This window comes from Barbus barbus, assembly GCF_936440315.1.
Source record: "Barbus barbus genome assembly, chromosome: 12".
Lineage (NCBI taxonomy): Eukaryota > Metazoa > Chordata > Actinopteri > Cypriniformes > Cyprinidae > Barbus > Barbus barbus.
Window position 1 is genome coordinate 29,117,237 of NC_136740.1, and position 12,931 is coordinate 29,130,167.

The following is a 12,931-nucleotide window of genomic DNA, read 5'->3' on the forward strand; positions in this document are numbered from 1 at the left end:
AATACTGATAATCGTGATAATTTTGGTCACTATAATCGTGATGAGAAATTTTCATACCATTACATCCCTATTCCACTCAAAACAGTTCTCAATAAGGGAAAAAAAAAAAAAAAAAAAAAAAAAAAAAGGTAAATTTTCAATAATAAAACAGAAACAAACAAAAACCACTATACAGAGGGTTATGGTTCAAATCACAGGAAATGCATGAACTGATGAATGCAATGCAAGTTGAATTATAATAAAATAATAAAACATCTACTAAAGGTAAAAATGTATTAAAAATGGCTAATATTCTACTAAAGAGCATTAAATCGCCTTAAAGTAATGCAAGATTTTCACAAAAGTGAACAAAAAGTTCTCAGTAAGGGTCAGATCTTCTAAACTCACACTGAAACGGTCTAAACTGCAAGACTTCTTTCCTTGGTATGCAGAGAGATGTGAGCAGATTTTTATTTAGCCTTTAATATATCAGCTTGCATTATTGATGGGTTTAAAGGGGGCATGATTAAATAAAGAACGGCATGGCAGTGTGGCAGTCGGCAGTGGCAGAGCTGTGAACCGTGTCTCGAATACAGGGCAGAAAAATACTCCGGGTTCCTGAGTACACCCTTCACCCAACATTGTCCGCATGCACTTTACGCTTATGCATTTGACAGACGCTTTCACCTAAAGCCACTTGCATTGCATTCAAGGCATATGACTGTTAAGTATAAAAATACTAAAACAGTTGTTTTTGTGTCTGTATGAGACAATATTTCACACGCAGATGGCGATATGATGTGATGCAAGTAACTTGGTCAACTGCTTAAAATGCATTTAAAATGTCAAATTTAAGTATTTTACTTCAAGGTGAAGTGTGTCATTTCTCTCCCACTTGTTTAAACAGAACCACAAAAATGATTTAAAACACCTTGTCTTCCATTGTTATTATTTTTTGCTATTCGATTTGTGGAGCAAATTACAAATTTCACTTAATTTGCTAAATTTGCTACAGAGAGCAGGTACAATTCATAAAAATGAAATGTGTCAAATTAAAACGAAACTAAATGTGTCCAAGGACCACCAAATACACAGCAAAAAAAAAAAAAAAAAAAGTCTTTCTACTTTAAGCTCACATTTAATTATATGTGCTACTTGATTTTGTAAATTTTCGTGAAAGGTCCGAACAATTTCTGAGTGAAAATTGGTGCCGAGTATTAAAGTTACTATGCAGAGTAAATTTAATTGGTATCACAAAATAAAATAAATTAAAAAAAAAAAAAAAAAAAAATCCTTGAACAGCATTTTATATTTGCATATTTTAATATCCAAAGGATGGTCAAATCCTGAACACACAGCTGATTCCAGCCTGTGAATGCGCTGTGGGTATCTTGTGTTATTAATTAATGAGACTCACCATAAATCAGCACCACAGACTCTTCGATTGCATGCTGGTAGCTGAACTGCGAGTCCAGTAGGGCTCGGCTGACAAAAGAGCCGTAGTACGTGGACTGATACCAGCCGACGTGGAGATGGTCGATGTTCACATGCCGGAGACTCCTCATCATCTCCATCTGGTAATGAACTGGAAAAGATGAAGAGAGAGAGCACAAGAGGGAGAAAATGAGTTTATCTGCGCTATATGAGAAATGATTGCGCTGGGTAAAGAAAGTTTGACATTTCCAGGGCCGTTCATTAGTCAAAGAAAAAGGCTTCAAGCAGGTGCATCATGGGAGAGCATCAGAGTGAGATGCTGGAAGAACAATGGTTGGGTAGATTCCAAATATCACATTTCCCCAGTGCATATTCAATTCAGCCAAGCATTATACTAATGCAGTGACTTCCTAACGGTGTGTGATGGATTAGACATTGTTTGAAGATCCATCTAACATACTTCATTATAACTCGCCTACATCCATTTATTGTAAAGATATGATAAAAATGCAACAAAGAAATTAAGCATGTTCAAATCAGATGTAAAATGCCAAAAAAAAAAAATCAAATACATGGAAAAAAACAGCCATAAAAACCTACCACTGATTACTGTTAAAATGACTTTTTAAAATTCAGAAAATTTGCCTTTTCTGATCATAAAAGAGGGATGTATGAAGAAAGGTTTTATTTGTTTAGCACTTTTCCCACGCCAAAGGTCACTTCACAATAAAAAATAAATAAATAAATTCAAGAAAAGGATACACAGCATTAAAAAAATAAATTAAAAAGAATAATTATTTAAATGTATTTTTCTAATTATATTTTTTGAATTATTTAAATATTTAAACAACTATTTTAAAGCTTTTTTTTTTAAATACTATCTAAAAATTAAGATTTGTTTAAATAATAAAAAAGTCAAGTACTTTATAAAAAAAAATATAAATTGTAGGTTTTTTAATTATGAAGTTTAAAAAGGTTAATTCAAAAGCTAAAAACCATATGAAAAACTAACAGACTACATAAAATACAAAAGAATTTAACTAAAATTTAACAAGTAAAATTGTGTTTATAGTCACCCTCTTATAATGCAAGTTATTCCGGAGGTTAAAAGCAGAAACATGAAGCGTGCATCTCAGTTAAAGCCCGCACATGAATTCTTTCTTCCAAACAAGTGTTACTTGAGCTGTAAAGTTGTCAAAATCATGCTTTCAGCAGTCAGACTACATTTCCAGGCAGATGAACTTTAGTTATGGAGATGCTTGCCTTAGCAAACAGCGCTAATAAACCCCAGCACACCTCCTAGGAACACTACATCCAAATCCGATAAGTCTCAATACAAATTTTAGGTGCACTGTCTGTAAAAAAACTGCAAGCCTCTGCAAGTTTGCTCGAGTGATCTGGCACAGCCAGACAGGAGAAGAGAGAGAATAAGGGCAGCAGATTATGGGGAGAGATGTCAGCTCTTCAGAATGCCGGGTGAAGAGGGGACAGCGGTGAACTTTAACAAGGATTTACACAGGGACAGCTCACTTTCAGATGGAGGAGCGCGAACGTCACATCTGCAGGAGAGGAGAGAGGCTGAACAAACGAGGCAGACTCAAATGCAGCTGCTTATAAATAAACCCTACTGGGAGAAAAGCAAATGTGCAGCACACACTCCAGGAGACGGTGTTAAAGAGAGTGGGTATCTTTCGGATGAAGTCGATTCAAATCCCTGCACTGGGGAAAGTTTAATTGCCTGTGCCAGCTTTTCCAGGCAGCTGGAGGAGCAGGATAGAGAACCGTGGGATGAGGAACGGTCGGGTCGTTTCCTGTTGAAGAGCAGGATTCTGACATGCTGTCACCACTCTGTGACTTTATGGGATTCAAGCACCACTGGATGAAAGCAAAAGAAAGGAAATTGCCTTGAAGAAAGCACCACCTGCCTAAAGTTGTTGGAGCACAGTGGTTTTTCTCCAGACACAGGATGGGACTGACATTAATCTACTCAAACACAGATCTGCAAATGTAATTCTTGACCAACATGTTGCAAGTCTTGAACATAATTGTGTGCTACTGTATTTTGTGGTGGTAACAAACCTCTCAAGTACTCAAGGGAGCAATAGAGTTAACATCAATAGCCGGTGTCAGTAACCCTGATGTGTTACTCTGGCAGCTAGATATAAACAAGTCGACTTGAGGGATATTTTCTTTAAAAGGTTGCTCTACTATTACAGTAGTTGACCTGAAAGAGAAAACTGGACATACAAGACTATTTACACTAGAGATTGACTGCTACTGCTTTATTTTGTTCATTTACTACTATATAAACAACAATAAAATGTATACCATTTATATTTGTTAGAAGTATAATTAGAAATATAATAATAATAATAATAGTGATGATGATAATGTAATCTACTTGTTAGAATTTAAAAACAACAATATTTTAAGTATTAGAAATAATAGTAATTTCAATTAAAAAAACTAAAATAATGAAAAAAAAAAATTAATTTAACAATAACTACTATTATAAATTATGTAAATATTTAATTATTAAATAATAATAATAATATAAAAAACAACAACTACAATAGGCACCATTTATAGTAGACAAATTATTAGAAATATATTATTACAAATAATAATAATAGTTGTTTTGGGCTTTGCCTAATTGTTAAGATGCACATCAAAATAGTTTAATAATAATTATCCATTTTTTTCCAAGCAATATATTATCGATTTTGTTCCTTTATCTGCGAGTAATATTTTAATATATAAAATATTGGTTAAATAGACAGTATATCTGCTGTATAAACTAACCTCCATGTTCAGACAGCAGCGTGCACTTGAAAAACTGACACCTTTCAAAGACAGCAAATCAGACAATATTTCACCAAACAAACAAAATCTCATAAAATATCAAGAGGATTACGCCTCAGAGTATATGCATGTGTACAAAGGACAAACTCAAGTCTAAAATTGGTGATGGCTTAAGAAAAAAAACATCAGATGAGACCCCTTAACCATAATATTTCCCAGCGGAGACACAAACGATGTACACGACTCCATGTGGGAAAGAACGTACAAAATCCAAACATAATGCAAAACATTAGCTTGCCTTAAAAGCACAGCCGCTAGTGCCATAGAGCCAGCTTGATAAAAGAACAATAAAGTGGAAGAGCTATTCTTCATTTCCGTTCCAAGCTTCAAGCAGCACTCTCGGGGCTCAGCGGCAGATGATATTCCTCCGAGAAGAGCACTTCCACCAATCGTGCGGAACGGCGCGCCGGCAAAACTTTTCCTTTTGCTATTCCACGCCCATCCCATTCGACTCCTCTGAAGGCAGGTGACTGGCAGCCTACATATCCAGTGATCAGTCCCGGAGCTGCGGGCGCAGAATAAATTCAGCGAGAGCGTTTGCTTTGGCAAATACGAGCATGCCCACCAGGCTTAACAACTAAATTCATCACCGCTAGGTCCTGACAGGCGACGCTGAATATGAATGAGACACTGAGATGTAATTTGTTCCGAAACTCTTGGTTGGCTTGCTCCAAGCGAATGCACAAGGGGGCGACGTTTTAAAGAACTAAATTGAAGCCAAACAAGCGATTCAAATCTTCAAGCCTCAAAATAAACACTCTCACGGCCCCGCTTCTAGTGGCAAGACAGCTCTGCCATAGTAAACAATCCCTACAGTGCTGTAAAAGCTGATAGGTATGAGGCAATACATTCAGCCTGAGATGCAATTTGCATTCCCATGGAAGCCTCACAATGACACTTTCTTCATATGAAACCCTTTAAAAATACCCCTGCTAAATGAGGCACGGACGAGAGAATGTTTACGCAACTTTTACAATAGTCACCAAAGGAAAGGTAAAGCATGAAATACTAACTTTGTCGCAACAATGAACACACAATGGCTTTTACACCTCCAGTAGCTCACTCAATGTTTTTTAAGGGTGAAAATCCACCATCTAACATGGGATGCAAATGCATCAGTCGTCTGTTTCAAAACAAAATGTTTCAACATTTCAGAGCAAGGGTGCTCCCTTTGCATAAATATCTTTTGAACAGGGGGTATTTCACGGCGATAACTCGCTCCCTTGATCTTCACAAGTCTCATTTACGCCAAAAGCTGGGATTGCAATGCATTGCGTCCCATTGTTGCGGCGACTAAAGGTTCTCATTGTGGCTGTATAATTCAAAGGCTTTTGCACACACCCGGCACTTGAGGGTCAAACCCCACCCGACCCGAATTACTTAGACTCTGTTACGCCACCACGGGAAGCACCATTAATTTCATGATACATTGGGTTCTGCTGTCAAGCCTCGAGTGTGGAACACAAGCTGAGTGGGTGGCAAAGACGTCATTACCTGGACAAGCGGTGACATTTGATTTGTCAGCGACTGTGCTGGAAAATTCTTCCCCTGACGAAATCCACCATTAGGCCAACACGGGTCTTCTATGTAGAGTGACAAAGGTAATAAGAGCTGGTGTCAGGCTGGAGAATAATTTATTGCTTTTCATGGGGCCTGATTTCTTCGTGTCAGGGCAACCATGAATTCCGTTTGGCAAACAGGCCCGTGAAACATGAGAGCAATAACTGGCATCTGGAATTGCACGCTTTCACATCCACCACTTCTCGGGTTATGTACCGCTCAGGCACACATTGTAATTCATCAAGGCTTGGAGTTGCAAATGGATTGCTTATTATTGGCCAGGGCTGATAGACTAAGCCGTAGGCTAGAAGACATGAAGTATAATGCCAGCGCAAATTCATTCTGCACGTCCATTAGCAGCCTGGCACCACCAAACAGAAGCAGCATACGAAATCAAACATCAAGGACATGTTTCGCACCGCAGGTCTATCTGTAATGGGTTCTCACATTTCCAAATACTCAACACGTATCTGATTTACGACCAATTCGCCGTAGTGCAAGAACCAGCTGAGGAGCCGCAGCGAGGCAAGATGTTCTTGATCATGTCAGATAGAAGTAGTTGAACATTGACTGTTGAAGCCACTAATGGAGAACAAATAAAAATGATTTAATAAAATGAATTAAATACATTAAATTAAAAATGCTAAAAAGATTTAGAGTATATTTCTGAAAAACAAAATTTACTGTGAAATCGGAAAAGCATTGCATAAAATCTTGGATTTTACAATAAATAATTTAATATGGACCTGTATAAGTATGAAGGTTTGACATTATTGTATTAATTGTAACATATGAACCTTATCTATTCAAAATGGTGCACCTAAGACTAACAACCATGATGAACAGCTTCATCTACACTTCATCTAAATTGCACAGCCGAAGATTCATGCCTCAAATAACCATCAGAGCCACACTAACGATTGGACAAATTACAACCATATTCAGCCCGACAAGTAAAACCAGAACCTCCAAGGATAATCATCCTGGATTCCAACTTCATTTTCCTCCCAATGAACCTTGAGAATAAGCCACGACCATACCGAAAGACAATGCCACGGCTCCTTCAGGCCGCAGCGGTGACAATCAAATGGATAGAGATCTGCATTATGCATGCATCTCAGCCTTCCAAAGCTGCAATTCTCTCATTTGATACAGCTGCGTGATGCTACGGCAATATGGACAATCTGAAGTGCCAGCTTAATTCCAAAAAAAAATATTAAACCAGATGATTTGAAACCACTGCTGTGCAATGCATATTCAACCAACAAATGTCAACACCGGACCCTCTGACACCCATCATTCTTCCGTTTGAAATAAGATCCCTCCTGTCGTGGAAATCTACTGCGTCACTGCTTCCAGCCGGCAAGGTCTGCCAACACCAGATGAAGCTGCAGTACAGGAAAAAAAACAGGATCCTGGTTCATTAAGCACAAACCACAGCGAGAATTAATACAAAAGACAGCAGGCCAACAGCATAACCTCACTCTAGAGCATTGTGGGCATTAGTCAGGGTAAACGCCATATTTAATTTAACGCAAATGAAACTGAGGCTGTAAGGGACAGATTTTGGTCTGAACCGTTTAGACAACAAAAAAATCTGCTCATCTAGAATTGTTTTCTGGTTGAGTTGTGCATAATTCAGAATTGAAGAATTGGCTCCTGCTCAATTCATCAGTGTGAATATGAATTGAATTGGCAGCAGGACGTTCAGTCAAATCAACAGGAAGAGGAATTTATGGAACAGGAACTACAATTTGAATAACTGACAGGTAATGCATTCTGTAAAGTTTTCCCACCTCAGTGAACAAACCAACTCATTAAATATGAAATACAAAATTTCAACTGATGACATTTCCAACTTCAATATCTAGCCTAAATATCCATCCTATAATGATAAAAATCCACCCCGTGGTTTTTTTTTTTTTTTAAATCCCCATTTTAAAATCCCCTCTCAAATCAGGCTGTTCTGAGGTTCCTGTCAGAATGATGTAGTTCTGTACAGCCCCCCCAACGATAGTTGACTGACAAGGCCGCCTTACCTTAGACCTGCCCTGAGTGAGCTGAGAGCTGTCCGCCATTGTATCGACTCCGGTGCAGGGGAACACAAGAATGTATCCGATTAAGCGATTGAGGTGTTTTGTTGTTGGATGTAATAATTTAGCCCAAGTATGTTACAGACTTTTCATTAAGACCCTAAAGAATCAGATCAACTTATATCAAATGGGCATCTGATGACCCCTTTAAAAGTCACTTAATTTAATTTTGCATGGTGAAATGGCTCAACAACCCTGGCTGCCTCATACCTAAGGTTTTTAATGACCCACCACCAGCATTTAAGTAAAATTATTTGTAAAGCTTTATAAAAAAAAAAAAAAAAAAAAAAAAAAAGACATTTGGTTCCATTCTGTTAATGTAACGTTGGGTCTGAGTCCACCTTGTTGAATCCTAGTCCTTAACCAACTGGAGTGGAAGAAGTTTATTATTGTCTTTTTATCTTAATTGTATGATGTTGATGACTCTATCTTTCATGTTAAGACATTACACAGATTCATCCGTACTCCAAAACATTTCTGCGTGTCAAAATTGATTACAAGTCCACTCGAGTTAATAGAGTCCAAGTTCATTCATAATTACAGTCCCTCAAATCTACAATGCGTCTTACAGAAATGTCACATGTCCAACAAGACATGAACCCACAACCAGCCTAAAGACCAATGAGCTGACTTAAAAAAAATAGTTTTGTACATCTTAACTAAGACCCAAGAAAAATAGCATCCACTCCAACCAAGCTCCCCAGCAGATGCTGCATGTTAAACTAATCGTGAATTCAACAGTCGATGGGAAGATAATAAAAGCACATTCTTCATGAGACGTCAACTAGAAGGCATGGGAAATCTCAGAAAAAGAGCAAGCCGGTGCTGGCGCCCGTGCCCAAAAGACATCCGTGAGAAGAATCCTGTGGGACCGGCGAGGTGCGCGGTGCAAAGAAAGAAGTAAAAGGAGGGGCGAAACAACAGCTTGAATGATGGGATGTATTTGTCAAATGAAGGGTTGCTTTGGTCGACTCTCGTCCCATTAGAGCACAAGATATTGACTTGTATAAAGCAGCCTGATGTTTATTTTCCCCTCTGCTTTTCTGCAACGGTGGCAGCGCTGCATCCCTCCCGGCATAGAAGGGTGTCAGGCACACACAGGGCTCTCTTAACTAAGATTAATTGCAGCTAATCTGCGATGCCCGGTGGAACTTGGAACAAAGCGAGCCTCAGATCCTATTATGCAGCTGTTCGCGAGGAGAAAATTAGCTACCTTGCCTCGCCAAAGCCGGACGAGACGTGGGAGCTCGATATGTTGTTTGCTTCCAGTCACACATGCATCTGTCAATAAGATAGCGAGAAAACACGTGCGGCAGCGTGTGTTACCACGACACTCCCTCTGCATTTCACGCAATCCCCATCCCTCCCGCTGGCTGAGAAAGAACAACAGAAGGAAACGCATGCACTCGCTCCCTTTGAACGCCATCTAGGTGCACAACTGCAAATGGCGCATGATTTCATATTTCAAACTCGTTCTGCAGAAAGCTCGGCTGGCGAGCCTCTAATTACCTGTAGGATTTCAAGTGCCGGTACAAGAAGATTCAATACGACTTACATTGGCACAACATTAGAATAACAAGGATGAGCGCTCTGGCATGCTAGGACGGAAAGGGATTTACTCGTCCCTCATTGCTTGATGCAACAACAGGCAAAACAGGGCCTCTTTACATATCTGCAGAAGGACTGCATCTCATCTGGACTGTAGATGAGGACAATCGCAACAATGAATCACGTGGTTCAACGTGAACGTCATATTTCAAGAAGTCAATTAAGTGGGAACCCTCTAGGGAGGCTAAAAACACTAAGTATTTTATGCAGTAGTGCCTTATGGCTGCCTGCTGGATGAAAAATTGCCCTCTGGAGAAGCAGATTATAACAAGCATTAGTGAACAGCCATTATAATAGCTACCATCGTTGTTTTACATTCTAATATTATTATTAGTTTTGTGTTTGGCATCTTTACTCCAAGAAACTGCAGGAATGTCTATGAACATTTTGGTTGAAGTTTACAATAAGCTTATACCAAATACAATACATTTAGTGGCATGTTAAAGCATGCTCTGAACAGAAATTAAGTTGTTTAAAAAGGTTTTAGAGGTCATGATGTCATTAGGGGGGCAATGAAGGGTCTTTGAGCAGCTTTGACAAAAGAAAAGCAAAGACAGCAGTTGACTGAATTTAGCCAAATTAACTGCAATGAACTGAATGCTGGTCGAATTGGCTTACAAATTTACAAGATTTATTTTGTTAATGTATAAGGGATCAATAATTAATAAACAACTAATTTTTACGACATTAATTTAATATACATGGTTACTTAATGTTAATTACATTTAATGTAAATAAAATTAAATGAACAATGGTCATTATCAATGCAAGGTCAAAGATACACACAGGCTTCTTTGAAAATTACAATAAAACTACACAAAATCTTGCATTCCTACATATATTTCTGATGTAAAATAATGTTAACATACCGGAAAAGTGGGATTGCTTTAATGAAAACCTAAAATGTAATACAAGCAAAATTACATTTAATAATACAAATTTCAAAATTTTTTAAATTCAAAAAAAATGTAATCGACAGCAATGACGGCATCAAAATATTTGAATACCGAATTCCTACTGCATATTGAATTACAATTGGTCTATTTAAATATTTGACCTTTACACTGCAAAGATGCATCAAGTTTGTGTTAATTCTCAAACACAGTTGACATTAGAGATGCACGATATTGGATTTTTGCAGATATTTTTCAACTCATTTTGGCCGATAACCGATGCCGATATATTTCCTTTTGTTTGGAAACAACACCAAGCCTAAATGCTGCGATCCAAAACAGTGAATTGAATCATCATTCAAGCAAAACTTTGCTTCAAGAATAAGCCACACTGCTGACTTGACCTAATCGCACTGTTGACGTGATCTAATCGTTAGCACACCCTGAGCACATGCGAGTTAATGTATTCCTCTTATCGGCAAGACATATCAGCATAATTTTTCATATCGGGCCGGTGCCGATATTTACATATAAAGCTATTATCGGCCGATTCTGATGTTGGTCCGATAATATTGTGCATCCCTAGTTGACATAATACATGACATGTTGACCACTTTTTTTTAGCCAAAACTAAAGCCTAAAACCCAAACTTTCCTAAACATTAACACGGTTCTACTGCTGTCATACAAGCGCTGCCATTTCCTTCTGGAAATGCAAATCTAGTTTGTAGATTAATTATCCAATGTGATATGATTGTGACATGTCAGTTCACAGCCTTTCATAATCTGACAGATGGTGCTTAATTCTGATGACGTGCTGGCAAAGTGCAACTTCAAGAGCTCTGCTGCTGTTCAGCTGTAAAGCTAATTTGGAAAATACACTCTGCCTGCCACCACTTTTTTCAACCACTATTGACAATCAATCTGTCAGTCTGCAATGGTCCAATTGAAGCAACCATTGAAATGCTCATTTTTACATTTTACAACAATATGAAATCACAGTTTTCAAATCATGTCAGTGTGGAGAGTAGAGCAATTTACATTATTTGGTAGGTTTTTTTTGTTTGTTTTTTTACATAAAATTACTGTCTGCATCTGGATTCCAGTACAATTTCAATTATTATTCTTTTGGTATAAATACTATTGACTAGTTAAGGTTTTTAAGTCAAATATCACTACATTTATACTTCCTAAGAAAAGACTAAGAGACTATCCTTGCATAAAAACAGTTTCTACCTGGTAGAGTTAGATCTGAGCAAAGCTAGAAAATTCATAGAGATTTTCATGATTCTTCCAGGCCCAAAAATAGCAAGAAACCCCATTCCTTTAAGTCAGGTTAGCTGTATATGCAGAGGGACCTAAGAGTGATAGAAAATACAGACATCAGTGGCACACTGGGATGTGACTTCATACCTTCAAACGCTTCCCTTCATCCGACTCTGGAGTCACAGTGGCGTGATTCCCGGAAGATACGTGCTAGTCACCGTGGCTGATCTTCCTGCACTTGTGATTAATTATGCCTTGAGAGAGGTGCAGAGCAATCTACTAAAACCCTGGACAGGACACATTCAGTGGTGGCATCAGGGACCATTAATAAATCAGGCCATTTAAGTAGAAGATGGGAACGCTGCCAGGGTCATGATGGCGGGTCACATCCCCTGAGAAACCAAACGGGAAATGGATCGTGATTCCTCACAGTTTAACTTACCCTGAAGGTGGGCATTAGAGTCCAGAGGTTCAGGTGTCTGATAGTCCTCAAGGTTTCCCGGCAGGTGGTTCATGAAACCTCTAGGGGTTTACAGTGAAACTGCAGGAGTTTTGTCAGATCATGGTTGAAGTGCTTAGCCAAATTCAATTCAATTTGAAAAATGTGTTTTTTTTTGTTTTTTTTTAAACAAAAGTCAGATTTCACTTAATGTGATTCGATATGAAGCACTATGCCACTTAAATTTACAACCAAATAATAATAATAATAATAATAATGTTACATTTATATAGTGCTTTTCTGTGTACTCAAAGCACTTTACATAGAAGGGGGGAATCTCCTCAGCCACCACCAATGTGCAGCATCCACCTGAATGATGTGACGGCAGCCATATTGCTCCAGAACACCCACCACACACCAGCTAACTGGTGGAGAGGAGACAATGAAGCCAATCAGTGTATGGGAATAATTAGGAGGCCATGATGGTCAGAGGCCAATGGGCAAATTTATATTTAATTGACAAACAGCAAATTTTCATTAATTTAAATAAAGGTGATCTAAAATAAAATATTACCTGAACTTATTCAACGCAACTAACATTTAAGTACAAAATTTTTTAATTTAAATGAAAAACAAAGCAAAAAAAAAAAAACCTAATAAAAAACACCACAAAATTACTGCAACTTAGGGCTGCCACTAACAACTATTTTTATTTCGATTAATCTATAGACTAATTTATCGATTAATCTAAACAATTAATTTCCCACAAAAAAAATCTAGAATTTTACTTATAGTACT

General features: G+C 38.0%; 1 protein-coding gene across 1 annotated transcript in view; it reads right to left on the reverse strand.

Annotated features, from left to right (window-relative positions):
• Nucleotides 1-12,931, reverse strand: part of LOC306877609 (eukaryotic translation initiation factor 3 subunit H-A-like) — a 72,832-nt gene that overhangs the window by 38,826 nt on the left and 21,075 nt on the right. Inside the window, exon 3 of the mRNA XM_079429466.1 lies at nt 1,397-1,564. Within this exon, the coding sequence (XP_079285592.1) occupies nt 1,397-1,564 (168 nt within the window). The remainder of the gene's footprint in view (nt 1-1,396; nt 1,565-12,931) is intronic.